Consider the following 18,120-nt stretch of genomic DNA (forward strand, 5'->3'; position numbering starts at 1 on the left):
TTTCAAAGGACAAAAGAACTGACGAGCTGCATTTATTCTTATGAAAATAATTAGCTTCAAGGCCTTAGATTTTACACGTCAAAAAAGAGAGATTCTATTCTTCATATATGAAACTGGTTTAATCTCCTGGCAAGTGGAAATGATGTGAGGCCAAAATTATGCATTTGATCACTGTGAAGTATTTATAGATATTATTAAGATGTACTGTACTTGAGACAAAATGAAAACAACACAGTAAAGTCCAGAAATCACAGCATTATTTATTGAGGATGACATGTTTTTCCAGCAGACATGGTTTAAGTGTGGACATAACATATTTTTATTTCTGCAATATATGCTAGCATTTTATTAATTTTTAAATGGCAATGGGCAAAACCAGCCTTTTTTATATACCTCCTCCCATAATTTTTGTAATAAAATGAACACTTATTGAAAATATCTTTCCTTTTAAAATATTTGATGTTTGCACAGCTGTTATTTTTTCCCTTTTAAACTTCATTTTAAATGCAGGTGCCAACATCAAAAAATCCAAATAGAAATAAGGAGTTTATGCCAAAGAATAACATGGATAGAAAGCATTAAGTATTATAAATAAAAAGGATTCCAAGAATGTCAGCATTTCTAATGCAGTTTGCTTCAAATATACAGGTTCTTCACAATGACACAAGTTTCAAAATAAAACTTTTATTAGTCAAATTGTTGCTATTTTGGTGGCTCAGAGAAGTATATATACGTATATATTTCCCCAGCCACTTTGGGTGGCTTACAGACACAAACCATTATGTCTTTGCTCCAATAGCAACCCATTTCTGTAAACTGATAAAATAGCTTTAAGATAGGAGGAGTTCGAAAGTGGCTTGTTAGGTTGTGAGTTAGAACTAAGAAAGTGATTCTTTCCCCACAGCAGATCCTGAGCTTCTGAGTACAACCATTACCAACAATCCGAAGTTTGTTACTAAATAACAGAGGAGTAAATAACAGCATTTCTGCATACAGTTAACTTGATCCAGAGACAGCAAGCCACACAGACTGACTGCTGTGCAGGACAGAGAAGGGAAACTGCAGTCATCTTTACAAAACATCACAGTACACTATTTGGAACTCTATAGGATTCTAAGTACAGTGGTACCTCAGGTTACATACACTTCAGGTTACAGACTCCGCTAACCCAGAAATATTACCTCGGGTTAAGAACTTTGCTTCAGGATGAGAACAGAAATCGTGCTCCGGCGGCGTGGCAGCAGCAGGAGGCCCCATTAGCTAAAGTGGTGCTTCAGGTTAAGAACAGTTTCAGGTTAAGTACAGACCTCTGGAACAAATTAAGTACTTAACCCGAGGTACCACTGTAGCTTCAAGGCACACAGCCTAGTTTGGGCCAACTATTAGTGGGCATTTGTTTGAACCAGAGTTCCGTGTTCATTTTGCTTCATAGATGTTGACTGGCTGTAAGTAGGGATGGGGGAGAAATACCATTCAATTCACAACTTCAGCTGAATTTGTTGAATTCACACTTTCTGGGACAATATGAGAACTGAAACACAGGCATCCTTTGAAAGCCACACTTACCTGAATTTTGGGATGTAGTTTTCCAACTGAACAGTGCTTACAAAAATGCATGCATTAGGAGAAAGTGTGCATAAAATGGACCTATTCATGAGAATTACATACAATACTGTATTATATTAGGAGGCATTGTTTGCAAAAATGTGTATGCTAATCAAAACTGAGTGCAGCAATGTGTTTATTAGAAATTTGCAGTAAAATGAGGCTTAAAAATAACAACCTCAGATTGCTGCAGAAATGTGAAGAACTGCGTTTAAGAGTGGCAAAATAAGACACTGAAATTGAGTGAGGCTTGGAGGATGGTGACAAGAAAGAGGCCTTTTTGGTTGTGGCTCTCCAATTATGGAATGCTGCTCCCATTAAGGCCTGACTGGGGCTGATCTTATTTTTTCATTGCCAGATTAAAACCTATCTCTATTCCCAGACACTTGGTGTTGTGGGACAGGCCAATTACATAGCTTCTGGCTGGTAATTGTGAATTGGTATTATGCAAAATATGCTTTTATCCTGGTTTTATTACAGTGGTGTCTTTTAAGTATTTATGATGTTGTCTTATTTTGTTTAAATTGTTGTTACGATTTTGATTTAATTTGTTTTGTATCTTTTTAAAAAAATTGTAAGTCACTGTGTGACTAATTTTGTGCGAGGCATCTTCTAAATAAAATAATAAATGGGATGCATTTTATTGATCCCAGTAGAATTTATTTCTAAATAAATGGTCCAAGAATAGAAAAAGTACACAACTGAACAGAAGTGCAGTGCCCATTGGGTACAACTTTAATTTGATCCAGCCTCTCTCTCTCTCTCTCTCTCTCTCTCTCTCTCTCTCTCTGCTGTGTGTGGTTGTGTGTGTATTCCCATGGGCTGTGTGGTTTCCCACTAGGAATGCACAAAATGCTTTAACCTCCATTTGGTATCACATTCATGTATATGTGTATCCTGTAACAGGATAAGCATCAGAGATTAATCATTGGTGAACATTTTAGTACAGTATTGAGAGAGACATTTAACTCCTAAAATATGGAAAGCGGTCATTACAGTTAAATGTGTCAGATGTGACTCAAAGGTCTCCTTTCCTCTCCTCATTCTTTTAATTTCATTTTAACTACATTTGCAAGTGGTCAGGATTGAAGATATACACTTTGGGGATACTGAGCTTCTTAATGCTATTTTGGGAGATCCAGGAATAGCTGCACTGCATTTCATATGGATGCATAATCCAAGTTATATAGCTTTGAATAAGAATGTGGTCTTGGGGTGGGGGGAAGATAGATGAAAGGGTCTAATAATAACCTTTTACAGGTTGTTGCCTAAAGTTCCTACTGTAGGAGAATTGACTTTAGTATCATTTCCTCTCTTAAGATGTGAGGGTTAGAATATAAATAAAGCAATAGATTTATCTAACTTGTAGTGTGGAAATTTGACTTCTACGCACACATCCACATTCTGAACAGGGATTTACGGAGCATCTGCTACACAGATGTAGTCATTCAGTGAACCTCTAGGAGCATGGCAAGGTTGCGTAGCTGTATTCATTCATATACATAAATGAGAATACGACTGAGTAGCAATTCTCTATCACCTACCCGAAGAGTGTACTAACGATTTTTGAAGGAGCAAGGATTATCACTATTCACAGATATTGTAAAATGCTTTACTCTGTCCTTTTCAGATGATTCGATATGTAGTTCACTGTTTATGTAGATAGCCCCAAGAGGTTCAATATGTCCTAAGACAATGTCTAGATGCAGACATGGTCTATATCCTGGTCACCTAGACCTGGAGAGAAGACCTCAAGAAGCTTGCCTCCTACAGTTCTCTGTCTCCACTGAAGGCACAGAGAAACTGGGCCCAGTCCAAACTCAGTCCTAAGAGCCCCATCTCAGAGATGCCTTCCCAGGCCCCCCAATAACTGTATCCTGAGCCATTCCTTGATCCCTGATTCTCTCCATTGCTGTCTGGGTCTCAGGAACAAAAGCCCAAGTGGACTGGATTTCACAGGATGAATGTGCTGTAAACAGGGTCTATGTTGGGAGGACAGGACTTCTCAGGAGGAGGAGATGAGACATATGTAAGCAATAACCCAACTGGAGGTAGTATACCTAACTGACAACCAGGCAGCAATGCAGCTGATAACCAGGCAGAGGCTGTGACTATAGAAGTCTCCCAGTCTCCTCTGATCTTTGGAGGACCAACAGCTCCCTTCTCTGATTGATATGAAAGCTCTGACTAAATTTTTGACTCTGGCTTCTAGCCTCCATATTCCATCTCACATTGTCCAGGCAGGCCCACTGACCCTCCAGAGGAGCTTTTTGGAGAATCAGGTAGTTGTATTGGGAAGGAAGGGATGATATGTTTTCCTTTCGTGAACTTCCTTAAATCACTTTAGGATGCAAACCAGTGTCCTGTTCAGAGGTACCATTGTTGCTCCACCTGAAAATGGTTTCAGTTGTTCCCTTTGTAGCGATTTCAAACCTGTTTGCAGAAGTTTCCAGTAACTCCCGCTTTCCCTCTCATGCAGGCTCTGAAGATCTCTTGTCAACTTGAGGAAAGAGATTTTCAGCAGCTTGCAGCACCAACTGTCACTTCCAATAGCTTCTCTATTGATTTTCTTTCAGTGTTCATTGGTTAACATAGCAACCACTGTTACTCATCCAGCTGCCTCCCTCTCACAGGAGTGGGCATGGTCAATTGTGTCTGAAGCCAGGGTTGATGTCATAGTACTGGCAAAACTTGAGGTTTTTAAGAATATTTTCCTCCTAGTGGGCACCTTCTGCCCCAACCTTTTTTTCTTTTCGTTTTTGGTTGCGTATGATGAGAGAACAGAAAGTGTAGATAGGTAGACCATGAAATAAGCACTCATTTTTAGGCTCACATGGCTTATTGTGTTTGAGACAGATACTATTTCATGCTAAGTACCCTTGTTTAGGTTTGCATAATATGCCAATTTATGACAAATTAGTCCATTTACAGCCACAAATTATGTATTTTATGACTGCAAAGTTAAGAAAGCCAATAATAATCTGGCCCAGGGAATTTCTGGCATACTATCAAGAGCACATATAATATATCTGAGCTCCTGGGGGTTTGTGTAATGGCAAAGTCTGAGTCAGATGAGTGCCATTTTCAGTGGGACTCTGGGTGCAGACCATCAGTTGTGTTGTTTCATGTGTTTCATTCATTCTAGAAGGACTTATCTTGAGGCTCTCTACTGTGTGGGGGGAGATGTCTAATCCTTTTCATACACACCATTTTTTCAGCCACCCACTCCTTATGCAAAGGTGGCAATTAACCCTCTTGATGGAAAGACAGGCATGGTAAATGGATCTGCCCATTCACCATAGCAGGGCTTTAGCAGCTTTGCAGAGCAGAGGCTTCAGTCAGAAAAATAATGTGGGAAGAAAAGGTAAAACAGCCCTCTTCTATTGAAACAGCATCATTGTTTTGGTCCCATTTGATCCCTGCGTATGTATGCTTTTCAGGGTTTTTCTCTTCATTTTCAATAGGTTGAGAGGTTTAGCCATTATTTGCCAGGTTCTGTGTAGTTTGGCCATGTGATTCTAATATTTGATCCTATTGGCTGTTGTCATAGCAGCTTACATGAGCAGGCTATTAGAGCAATCATATAAACATATTGTTAAACACTACCCCAGTCTCCGAGTGGTGAAATATTCCAGGGGTTGCAGGGGCTCACCCAGGGTTTGGTATCTCAGAATGAGGGACAGTGGAGACTGTGGTGTCTTTAGGGTATGCGGTTTATTTACACATATACAACCTGAGTCTACGATGGAGGGGCTCACAGCATTAACAACCCAAGGAGGTCTTGCTTCTCCCACAGCCACAGTCTTGGATTCAAGCAAAGATCAGGCATGGCTCTGTCTCTCTGGCTTCCCAGCCTGCTTCTTCCTGCTTCTACTTATAGCTCAAACACCTCAACTCTTTCCTTTGTTCTTTCGAACTAATTGTCAGTTGAGGGAGTGGGGGTCCCACCCATTTGGCTTCTGCCATAGAGCCAATTCCTTTGTTAACTTACAGCCTGTATTTAGGGGGTCATCACCAAGAAACATTTCTAGCTATGCCAGCAATTGAACCTTTGTTGGATCCAGGAATTAGAAGGGACTCAGGCATACAGCTTACCCCACTGAAACTATTAAAACTCATCAAACACATGTTTTCCAGGTGACCTAGGCAAAGTTTCAGGAAGCTCAGCAACTTTCATTAGGCTAAGACAGGTTTGTAGGGACATGGTTATTTATAGTAATAAAGGTAGGAATGAATTTCTTATGAACTGAGTTGATTTTTTAAAAAAAAGATATTTAGAAAATTAATTATATGTACCTAATAATAGTGTGCATTATTCATCTGCGGCAATATTTGCACATAGTGTGATGACAAAAATAAGCAATTGTTCATTATTAGGATTTTCTTTGTCACATCGTCACATTTTTTCCAGTGGCTATAAAAATGTTCCACACAACCAAGAAAGTGAAATAAAAACCACACAGAAGTGTGCCTAGCTCCTCTTTCAGCAGCGTTTTGGCATCATCTGTCAAGTCTGGCATTTTCCAATTCATAAACTCTAATATTTTAATGTATGACATTTAAAGAGCTAAAAATAATCACTCTGCAAGAAAAGAACAATGGATAATGTTGTTTAAATCCAGAAAAGATTTTGCAGTTAAAAAATAAATTTGGCTAATTTGTGAAGCAATCAATCATTCGAAAAGTAAGATCACATTTTTTCTGTGAAATTTTATATACTCAAAGAAGTCACACCAGTGGTCATATAAGCGGGATTTTTGCCTGCACAGTGAATGATTGTCTAGGTCTTAAAAACTGTGTTTCCTTTATTCTTTGGGATTAGGTTTGGGTCTCTTAAGTAAAAGAGAATTCTTTAAAGATATAAGACTTTGTCACAATAAAATGCTTTGTTTATTATTTTATTTAGAATGTTTGCAAACAGGATAATATTTAGAAAAATCTCAAAGCAGTATATATGAAATAAAAAAAATACAATACATGATACAGTAAAATAGGTCCAACAGGATACTCAAGTGTCAGTGGCAACCATAGCCAAAATGTAAACAACAAAAAAAGGTTTAAGCAGGCTGAAAACACTGAAAATACAAAAATGCTTACCAAGTTTAGGGAGGCAGAATAGTCCATAGAATAGGAGCCATGGCAGTAAAAGCTGTGCTCCAACTAGCCACCAAATGAATCTGTGGAACACACGGCACCACCAGGAAGGTCTCATCTGACAATCCCAGTAATTGAATCCATCTATGGGGAGAAGGCGATCTCTTAGGGGTCTTGGTACCAAGTTGTTTGTAAAGGTAAAGGGACCCCTGACCATTAGGTCCAGTCGTGGCCAACTCTGGGGTTGCGGCGCTCATCTCGCTTTATTGGCCGAGGGAGCCAGCGTACAGTTTCTGGGTCATGTAGCCAGCATGACTAAGCCACTTCTGGCGAATCAGAGCAGCACACGGAAACACCGCTTACCTTCCCGCCGGAGCGGTACCTATTTATCTGCTTGCACTTTTTGATGTGCTTTCGAACTGCTAGGTTGGCAGGAGCTGGGACCGGGCAACAGGAGCTCACCCTGTCGCAGGGATTCAAACCGCCGACCTTCCGATCTGCAAGCCCTAGGCTCTGTGGTTTAACCCACAGAGCCACCCGTATCCCTCACCAAGTTGTTTAGGGCTTTGTAAATTAGTAAGAAAAACTTCAACTTTGCCAGGTAGCATATTGGCAGTCAGTGCAATTCTTTTAATAAGTCATTACCCGTGAGTCTTTCTGTTATTTGCTCTGCACCAGCTTCAGCTTCTAGATCGATATTAAAGACACCCCTCCATTGTCTCTCGACCTTAAGGACATGGACTATGTATACAACAATATATCATTCCCCATAGCACCAGCTGATTACTCTCCCACTAAGCTCAGACATCTTAGCTTCTGATACTGTGCACTTCATCCCTGGCTGGCCCCCTGAGCACCTTCCAGGCCCCGCCCACCCCTTACAAGTCCTCTTCACACCCATCTTGAGTGTTTTCCTGGGCAGAAAGGTGTTCTTCAACACTGACAATGCTTCCTATTTGCTTGGAAGATAGAATGGATGGGTGGGTATGCATAGAAACTTGTTGTTAATTAAATGTATTTCCCTCTCCAGCTTCCAAAGGATCCCATATGTGCATTTTTATGCACACTTTAATCTAGTATATACATTTTTCTATCCATTAGTTGGCTGAATAACTGCATTGCAAAAGAGGAGTGAATTTCAAAAGATGTCTGTGTTTCAGTTCACTTTTAGAAAGTGCAAATTAGGTTGATTCACCTTTAAATGAACTGAATTTAATTTCTCCTCCATCCCCAGCTGTCATTGGCCTGCATCTCACCCATGTGTTTCCCTGGTAAAAGAAGAACATGATGTACCTCCAACTCATTGCTAGAGGGTAGGATACTGAATACAGTGACATCATTTCACACTGGGGAATGCATGAGGGAGGTTTTGGTTTCTTGAACCCCTTAACCATACACCTGTGATTTTCACAGTATTTTGGATCCTCCTGAATGTGTTTTTTCTGCCAATGAGTGAATGAATTATTGTATTATTCTTTGGAAGAAGATAATTGTTTCTAATTTATAAAGTGCTTAGCACAATATTTAGAGAGCTGGCATTTGGGTGTTGGTGGAAATACCTATTTCTTATTATTCTACTACCTCCTAGTACCTCTGCTTCACACATTACAGCACAGATAAGCTGAATCTGGTTAGTTGTCAAGGCATGACTCCAGACAATTTATGAATTGTCTTGAGTTAGATCAATGGATAAATTAAAAAGAAAAGAAAAGAATGAGCCCAGCAGCTTCAGAATTCTGTAATTGATATAATCAATATTGATTTTAATAATTCTATGTATGTAGAGCAGTTGGGTTATAAATGGTCTTATATTTCTCTACAAAGTATATTTTTTAAAAAATCTTGTACTGACATGACTCTATCTTCTTGGCTCTACAGTTGCCTTGGGGTCTGACCTTCTGGTACATACGCTGGCTGTTAAAGGACATGATTCAAACTGTCCCAGATCCAGTAGCTCATATCAAGGTAAATTTCATGTTTGCTTTCAGGTCTCTTGACAGCTGATTATGCATTAGCTAAATGTCTATCCAAAAGTGGCTATGGCAAGAGAAGGCCAGTGTAACGAGATTGGGGAGATACTACAAAGCTTCTGCTCCTCTTCCTGCTTACCACTAGAGCTCCTTCTATATCTAATTTGTTCGGGGAGCCAGCTAGGACCTTCTGCCTTAGAACTTGCCACCCATTGTGTCAGGGAGAGATCAAAGAAGGCCAAGTGGCTCTCTATGCTACATAAAAGTGTCTAATTTTCTCAAGTTGCTCATGGTGGCCTTGGCATTCTTTGAGTTTAATGCAGGTGGGAAAATACAATGAGATGAGAAGGTGAGGCAGCTCTGGACCTGCTATGCATATATTTATTTCCCTTCAATAGTGATGGAGCCTCCCAACAACTGCAGCTTATCTGGATGGTGGTGGGATGGGGAAAGGTGGCTGCAAAATTAGAGGTGCACAGATGCACCACTGGGGTGAATCTAGTACTCCAGCAGTACTCCTGCTGATTGATCCATGCAGCCCCAATCTTGCTACTCCTGCAATCCATGCAGCCTTGCCCCACCACAGTGTGGTCCAGGTAGTCTACAGCCATGCTAGTGTCTGGAGGGCATTTCCGTCCCACCACACACCAGCCATTCTCCAGTCCTTCCATCATGCTGGCTTGTAACAAAGAGACAAAAGTGGGGAATGAGCTTTTTTAAAAAACAACCAAAAAAACAAAAACAACCCAAAACAAACAGGCATGGAACACAACTAACATGGTTTTATCTTCCAAAGCTGTCCCTTAACAAGTGTTTTGAACTATTAAGTCTTTCTTTCCAGAAAGTGTGGAAGTTCCAGAAGTTTAGATAGGGTATCAGTTAAGTAAACCTCACAGAAAACTCCTGTCTGTGCTTTAGCTTGATAATATTCAAATTGCTAATCCCTATAGATTGAATACAATATTTGCAAACCATTTCACCGCCTACTAGAGTCACTGATTGAATTTGCACATTTGAGTGAGAATTAGAAGATGTTCAAGATGTAGGTCAGGCCAGGCTGCAATTGAAAAAGAAAAACCACTGAGCATTCCTGCCACAAACACCAGTAGGGTTTGTATTTTAGGCAACTTACTTGATCTCAGGCAAATGGTGGCAGCCATGAACAATAGGAATTTTCTTAAGGGTGGGTATGCACATCATTTTGTTGCAGGTCCTGCTTTTGCATTTCCTAATAAAACATGATTCCATTGTCATTTTGCTGCACATTCCTGCATTGTGTCTTCCTTGTGTAATAAGGCACAGCCTGTAAAGTTACAGATACCACTAGAGAAATGTTGTGAAAATGTAATAGTGTGATTGAAGCCCATCAGTACAGATTGAATTGAATTTCCTCTCCCTTCTTTGTATTCTTTTGATATTGTAGTGCTGAATGTTTGAATGAGTGCATAGCCCTGGTAGGTCTAAACACAATGACTTCTCCTATAAAGGAGATGTCATTTTAAAGTGGAAATCTATGTGCTTTTATGTAACATGCATTTTAAAAAACGAGTACTTCCACGTGTTTATAAAACACCCAGCATGCTCGATCCTATTCACTTACTTGGAGCTTGTATCACTACAGCTTTTTGAATGAAGATTGGGTTGCTTGTACTGAATCAAGATGTGCATTTTAACAGGGTTTGATTTTGCTAGTAAAGTATGGGATCAAACACAAAGGCAGTTTAATGGAAGAACTGTATGCCTGTTAGAAAAGGAAAGGCTATGCCATTAGCGTATCTATTTTTCCTTTGAACTTCATTCTTAAAAAGGTAACCAAACCAGAAAATTTCCTAAACTTTTCATAATGAGAAAGAAGACTATAAATGTTTTTGGAAAGGTCAGAACTTGGCTTATTCCTTTTGCAAGTGCAATTCTAATTGCAGTTTATGTTGGCTTTCATGTGACTATTTTGTTCTACTGTTCATTAAAAACAAGGAACAAGTAGTGGTAACTATAGAAACACGTTGTACTAATGATAATTCATTGTGATGTTGTTCATTTGTAAAAGAAGGCAAGTTGTACCAAGTTCTATTTTCAGTGGTTTGGTGTGGAAAATACTTTTTTTGATGGCACTTTTGGAGAGAAGCAATGCTCAGCATATAGCTAGTCTCTATCATTTGACCCTTCCTTTAGCTTTCTGTGTAAAGGAGGTTTGGTTTGGTTTGGTTTGGTTTGGTTTGGTTTGGTTGATAATGCTATTGATTAACCACTCTAGTTATCCTAGGTGCACATGGAAATTTCAGATTTCATTGAATTGAACAGGGCTTACATCTAAGGGAATATGTTCAGAATTGTGTTGTTGGATGAGCTTGGTTCTCAGCAGGTAAAATGAATCATTGTATTGGCAGTTTAAGAAATGGAACTGTCCCATGACTTGCTGTGAAGACAAGTCAGGGAATACAGAGTGCTTTGCTGCTTTGAGTCCAAAAGAATTCCATTTGATTTGTGGGTAATAAGACAAGGGGAGATGGAGAACATTCATTCTGCCAAGTTCTGATATTTAGCTTTAATGAACAATTCTCAAGAATTGTGTTTGAGGGACTGGGGTAATGAAGATATATATTACCTTAGGTTGTAATCAGCTTCATTTACTCAAAGTTAAATTAATGGACCAAGTTATATTTATTAAGTTCAATGGATCTGAACTCTGAATAAAACTTAGTCAAATGTTATCTTCTGTAATTAACTGTGTATATGGATTTTCTATCAAATTATGGACTCCTGGAATATCTCAGAGGCTAGCTACTTCTGTGATAGGAAAACCCAGCAATATGCAATTTTTCAAATCACAGAAGTTGCTGGTGCAAACTTTTTTTATCTATCCCCTTTAGATGTTAACTTGAATCACACAGAGAGGGGGGGGAGAGGGGCGGAGGGGGAGAGACTTGAGCAGCTACAAGAGCCATTATATTGTTGAACATTGAACATATGAGAAGTTACTGTATTTTGTTACCAACCAGCCATTAAAATATTTAATTCCTTGTTTTGAATTCTGACTCAGATGCTCAGTAGTACTACTGTTACTAGTAGTAATAATAGTAGTAGTAATAATAATAATAATAATAATAATAATAATAATAATAATAAGTTCATCACCTGAATAAGTTTGTTGAAGGCTTTAACAGATTTGGTCGGTTAGATTGCTAAATAATAATATGGTTGCAGGATTGGCCCAGGATGTTTTGCCTCTTGAGGCAAAAAAGAAAATGCTGCCCCCCACTTCCTCCTCCTCTGCAGCCCCCTGCCTCCTCCTCTTCTGCCTCCTTCCATTGCTGACACCATTTCCCCTCCAAACTCCCCTCCCCTCCCCTGAAGGTGGTGGGGGAATAAAAGGAGGCTTGAGAGAAGCGGGGGTCAGAAGAGGCAGTGGCTGCTGCAGCAGTGGCAGTGAGTGGCATGCTTATTGGAGGCCAGAGCTGCCACCTGAGGCAACTGTCTCACCTGAGCTCATGGGTAGGCCAGCCCTGCTCAACTGAGTGATTTATTTAGTTATAAACCATTTATATTTTGTGTTGTCAGTTTTGTATATGTATAGTACAGAAGCACAATATTTATTGCTGAGAATGAACACTGGAATCTTGATTTTTGGACCCTTTTGAAAGAGAAGAAGGGGCAGCCTGGTCATTGTTTTGTTTCTGACACCGCTGCCTCTGACCTCATGTCATTCTGGGCCATTGGAAGGGGAAAATGGTGTCCACTAGAAAAATATTGAGAGAAAATTAAGCAAAGTGGCTTTTTTCTTGCAGGATGATAAAAAGAAAAAATCTCAGGTTTCATCACAAGAATGCCTTACAAGAAATTTCAGCTCAGCTCTACTTCATTTATTTATTTAAAAGTCACACTTTTAAAAAACTGTTTTTAAAGTTAATTATGGGTCTATTTTCTCTCCAAGATAAAATCAGTTATGGATCACCATATGGCAAACTTTCTTTATATAACAACTTTATGACTTTCTTTATATGACAACTTGTGTAGCATATGCTTTTTTTTTAATTTGCTGTCTTCTTTGCTTTTATGAGTAGCAGAATAAAAAGTTTGCAGTATCTAACCCTATTCATTGTGTTCAATGGCACTTACTCCCAGGTCTAGATATCCATATTTTTAAGCTAAATAAAATGTGCTCAAACTTGACTGATACTGACATTGTTGATTCTGAATACTTATGGAAATAAGAAACATGGGGGGGAAATCAGGGTTGCTCATAAATATGCAGAAATTGTTATGCAATCAAATTTTTCATCATAGCAAACAAGTTAAAATGTGTGTCGTTCACATTTATTTTGCTTTTAAATTTCTTTCGGTTCTGTGGATTGATGGAATTTTTAGTGAAATTATAAGAAGGAAATTCTTGAATGCCATTCTTTCTTCTCTCTGTGTGTCAATTAAGAGAGAAAAAACCAGTACAAAACTCATTGGTTTTTATATAAGAAGAAGAAGAAGTGAGAAAGAACCTTTTCTTTGTTTTATAAGTCAGGATTTCTGAACAAATCCAAAAATCATTGCCAGCAGCCAGATGGAGAACAGTGCTAATGATGTGTTCAAAGGGCAACATGTTACTTTAATCTTCCCCCTGAATTTGATATGAGTTCGTTTATAGATTTTAATGATTTCTATTAAATATCCAGGGCTGGTGAGCATCCCCCTCATCCCTTTCCCTGGCCTCCCACTGCTATCTATACAGGAATGGAGGAGCTGAGCTACCACACTAGGTTTCATCTTTACTATGGGTGCTGGCATACCATTTAGAAAGCTGCAGAGAAATGCATTCCAAAAGTTTGTTGTCTTCCACTGTCCTGTCTATAATAAATGGCTAAGCTTTCTGTTTTTTCTGTACTTATAAATGGTCTTTTTCTAAAAAAAAAAAAAGAAAAGAAAAGAAATGATGTTCTGAATTTGTCCCTGCTTAGTTGTGGCTGAAATTATCTTTTTTTGTATCTATAAACATCTTTTATAGATTGAAGGAATTTTAGATTTTCGTATGGGCTTTTGTTTTTACATTTCCCACTCAGTGAGCCAGTTCGTATGCTTGCCGAACATTGCAACCAATAATTTGCTGTTCTGAACAGGCCTCATAACAACAAACGGAGTAAAAGCTTTCCTACCAGAGCTGATTTTACAGCAGCCCAACAAGTCACAATACTTTTCTGTTTAGAAACACATGTGAGGGACCTCACTGGCATAGGTATAGTTTTGGAGTAGGATTGGATGAATGGTGCAGAGAACTGGTTGGCCAGAGAAGAGAACATAAATGAATTCTAAAACGTGTGCAGGGCTGTCTTAAGCATATGTGGTGCCGGGGTGCAAAGATCCCTCCCCCCCGGTTGCCCAATCCCAGGCGCGCAGAAGGGCAGAGCCGGCTGGTCGCCTCAGTGTCTCACTGGCTCGGTCGCCCCTGAACTCACGGCTCAGAGCCTGCCGTAGCAGAAGAGCCCACCGTGGCACTCCGGCCGATGGGTGGGCTCTTCCCCGGACTCAACTCTTGGGCCCCGGACTCTTGGCCTGGTCACCCTGAGAGCCCGGTGCCCAGGTGCCCTGCACCCCTAGCACCTGTGGGTAAGACGGCCCTGAACGTGTGGCTTTGAGATTCTAAAGAGATTTTTTTTTTAATGCTTGATACAGGGGGGTGATTGGCTCCAGTTGCCACAATGGACAAACCTCCACTGAAGCGGCCATTACAGATTCCTTCCCATCCTCCGTAACGCCATACCCTCCAAGTGTCCCTATTTTTCAGGGACAGTCCTGGATTACAAAAGCCACCCCAGTTTCTGATTTCATCCTGGAATGTCCCTATTTCCCTCACCACTGCCACTGAGCACAGGGAGGAGGATGAACTGGTGGTTGTCCTGAGTGCAGCGGCAGCAGTAGTGGCTGCAAAAGAGCGTCCCATTACCTTTCCATGGCCTCTCCATGACTGCTGCTGCCAGACTCCTCCCTTAGGGATATCATATTGGCTGCTGGAGAGCGGGCCAGGAGAAGCTGCCACCACTGAGGTACAGTCTCATGTGAGGCACCAGCCCTGAGGTTCAGGCAGAGAAAGGGCTACCCTAGGCAGGAAGAAATGGGGAGCAGAGCGCAAGTAGTCTGGTTTTTAAAAAAATACTTTGTGTGTCCATGTCCAATCATGCCCCTTTCTAAAATTTATTCATTGGTGTTTCTCTTTTTGTAAATCTACCAAAGAACACAGTAAAATAAAATCTGGATTAAGGGGTTTTCTTTGGACCGTGGAGGGTGCATGCGGTGGCAGAAATGCTCTGCTGGGGGTGGGTTGCGAAGGGTCAGTTGGGGGAGAGTAAGAAATGTCCCTATTTTCACCTGAGGAATGTTGGAGAGTATGTAATGCCTGATTGACCAACTTTCATTGTTCAGAAGCAGGAAGCAGGTTGCATTCCCGTGTCTTGCATGGATTTTGGTCAGAGCTCTTAATCCTCATGAAACTTCAGGTGACTAGGCCCAAAGCATTGTAATGTTGCTAAGCCTAACCCAGAGTGAGAGAGACAGTTCCGCATCTCCTGACAAACTCACGCTTTACAAGCAAATCCTGTGGGAGAACAAGGAACTCTTGTTGCTGCTGCATCTAGTGATAGCTGTAGTAACGACTGTTTTGCTTTGTGATTTATTTATTTTTCCATGCTCAATGATATTCTTGTAATTTTTTATTTTATTTTAATATTCATAAAAGTGATGTATGAAACATATGACCAGCCTAGCACAGTGTATGTGTTCTTGTGGAAACAACCAGAGGCATTGGTTCATTCTAATTTCAGATACCCATAATTTGGGTAGAATAGAGACACTTAACAATATCTTCACCACATGCTTTGAATGAATGTTCCTTGTATCATAGGCTGGTCATATTCAGAGCAGAAAGGAAGAAACACATGTGCAGTCTTAAAAAAAAAAAGTAAGAAAAAGGACACAGACAGGCAGAAATGTAGACAGAGACAATGTGTCTGTCCTTAGGACCAGCAAAGTAGCAGCCACATTCTCTTCCACATGTGCATTGACTTGTGTGTGTTGTGTTAACCAGATGTTGGGATGGATCCTATATTTGGAACTATGAAGCCAAAATCCTAACAAAATCAAGCCAAACCCCTTTTAACAGAAACAAAGTTCAATACTGAAATTAAGGCCATCATGCAAGATCTTATTAAAACATTTCTCAGTGAAACAATTATGAATGCTCTTTATTTTCTTATCGACACAGTACATATTTATTGTCTTATTATCAGTAGCAATCAGCATGCTGACTTCCTAGAAAACAAAAGGTATCTCTTATGCTTTAGCTAACATTCTATGTTTACCATGAGATGCTTCAGGATAAGCAACAACAAGCTTTTAAAGCAATCAGATCCACTAGACTGATAAATAATCTTTTCATCTGCTGCTATAAGAACCATAAATAGAAAAGGTATATGCTTTAGAACTGTATTAGATTTCCTATAGTAACAATAGTAATTACAAAAATTATGCCACATATTGTGGCTATTAATAAAAATATGCTTGAAGTGATGATCAAAGTAAATCACCATCCCTAAAACAAGGCACTTATCGAATGAAGCTAAAACTGATGATGTGAGATAATGGAGTGGGGAATTAAACTTTTCAAGGTAGTTCTAATATATCTATGGTTGCAAACCAATGGTTTTTTAAGAGCAAGAACCTTAGATGCCATGTGCATACAAGTGTTTCAAATGGTCTCCCCTCCACTGATCCATTCCTATAATTTCTGAGCACTATACTCTTTTTTTTTAAGAATAGTTTTTTATTAACCGACCAATCACATCAAATCAAACCAAATTACATAAATTCCAAATTACACAGCCGAATTTTAATTTTTTGTTGGGGGCACCCATATTTCATGTTCTGGAGGGGATCCAATCAACTTCTTGCTTCTTACTGCTGTTTTAATGTCCGCAAACCTAACCTTATGATGTTCACAGTACTATCCAGTCCTTTCTTCTTGTTTTTCCACATCTCTTGTTGTTGTTTTCATATATTTTTCCTTTCTCTTTGTGACCTCTGATAGTCTCCACAAGCTGGTTAGACAGTTTGTAATCCTGCGTGGATATTATTATTATTTATCCAGTAGCCATATCCAGACGTTTTCCATGTAACATCACTTCCATACATCAAAACAGTCTTAGCGTCATTAATCTTCACCAATCTGCCTCCTTTCTCAAAACCTCTGAGGAGATTCATCAGGAATGCAGTCTGAAAACAAGTCCGTTCCTTCTCTCAGCTATAAATCCTTTGGCAAGATGGCGACTCCGAATTAATTGCTGCACCATTCCAAAAGCTCTTATTGCTTCTCGATCTCCATAAAGCATACTTTTGGTTAAAGTTTATCTCCACACAGACCTTAATCATCCTGCTTGGGTCAGTTCAACCGACGATTCTAATGAGGAGGGGTTCTTGTAAATCACATAGAAGGAAAGTAGAAAAGGTTCCCCCCCCCACTCAGTCCCATTGTCAACATACCCAGCCTTTGGTGTATCTTCATCGTAAAATATTCCTGTTTCTCCAACCCGTCGTCTTCTTTCGCAGAGGTCACTTAAATTAGCAGACTTCACTCCCCTTCTTCACTTGAAATATGTGCATTTGCTTCTTTTGTAATTAATTATTCCAAATTGCTGCAGCTAGTGCGCGATCAGAGACAGCGTCCAGGAGAGCCGAGGTCCACACGGGGGCATTCTGCCTAGGGCCCTCACCCCCTTCTTTCGAATTAGGGGGTGATTTATGGACACAGCAGGCAAGGGCAGTGTCCCCCATTTCCTTGGGGCAACAAGGGAGGCTGCCTACTCCCATAACAGCCTCTTAATTACCCGTGTGGGTCGGAGAGATGGTATTGTCGGCCATCTTCCAATGCGCCCCCTAGTGGCCCCCCGAGCACTGCACTATTTGAGGTATTTATCCTTGCAACACTGTTGAAGTAAAGGGCTAGTTTCACAGCAGCAATCACTCTCACTTTGTAGGTGTCCTGCACTGCTACTGGACTGCCAGTTCAGAAATTTTGACAGCATTTAGTGGGCAAATTTCCACAGTATGATTGTTTCACAAAATCTGTGAACCGACATGCAATATTTGCTGCCCACTGATATCACATTTCACTAGGACTTCCGTAGTGTACTATGGTTAAAAGAATTGCTGCACCAGACTTGAAACCACTTGTGCTGGCTATTCAGTGCCTAACCAGTAGACAAATGCGAATAAACCTGATCAAATTTAGCTAAACCGATATCTGGTAGCCTTTTCAGGCAACTGTACAGTATAGTTGCAGTAATTCATGTACAGTAATATGCTTGACTGTATGATCACTGGAGTCAGGGGAAATCCAAGCAATGCAAGGCAATTATTATGCTATACCAAGCTGCAGAGGTAATTTGAATGCACTTAATGCTGTTGTAAACATTTC

At 40.0% G+C, this 18,120-nt stretch overlaps 1 protein-coding gene across 6 annotated transcripts in view; it reads left to right on the forward strand.

Annotated features, from left to right (window-relative positions):
* The window catches only part of ERG (ETS transcription factor ERG), a 110,588-nt gene that overhangs the window by 27,828 nt on the left and 64,640 nt on the right, over positions 1–18,120 (forward strand). For 4 of the 6 annotated variants that reach the window (XM_083734788.1, XM_083734792.1, XM_083734782.1 and 1 more), the window contains exon 2: positions 8,578–8,664. In XM_083734788.1, coding sequence (XP_083590914.1) covers positions 8,626–8,664 — 39 coding nt within the window. In that variant the 5' untranslated portion in view covers positions 8,578–8,625. Of the gene's footprint in view, positions 1–7,933; positions 8,013–8,577; positions 8,665–18,120 lie in introns of all 6 variants that reach the window. The other 2 variants (XM_083734787.1, XM_083734786.1) reach the window with 1 other exon arrangement.

Source organism: Podarcis gaigeae (genome assembly GCF_964106915.1).
Source record: "Podarcis gaigeae genome assembly, chromosome: 4".
Taxonomy (NCBI): domain Eukaryota; kingdom Metazoa; phylum Chordata; class Lepidosauria; order Squamata; family Lacertidae; genus Podarcis; species Podarcis gaigeae.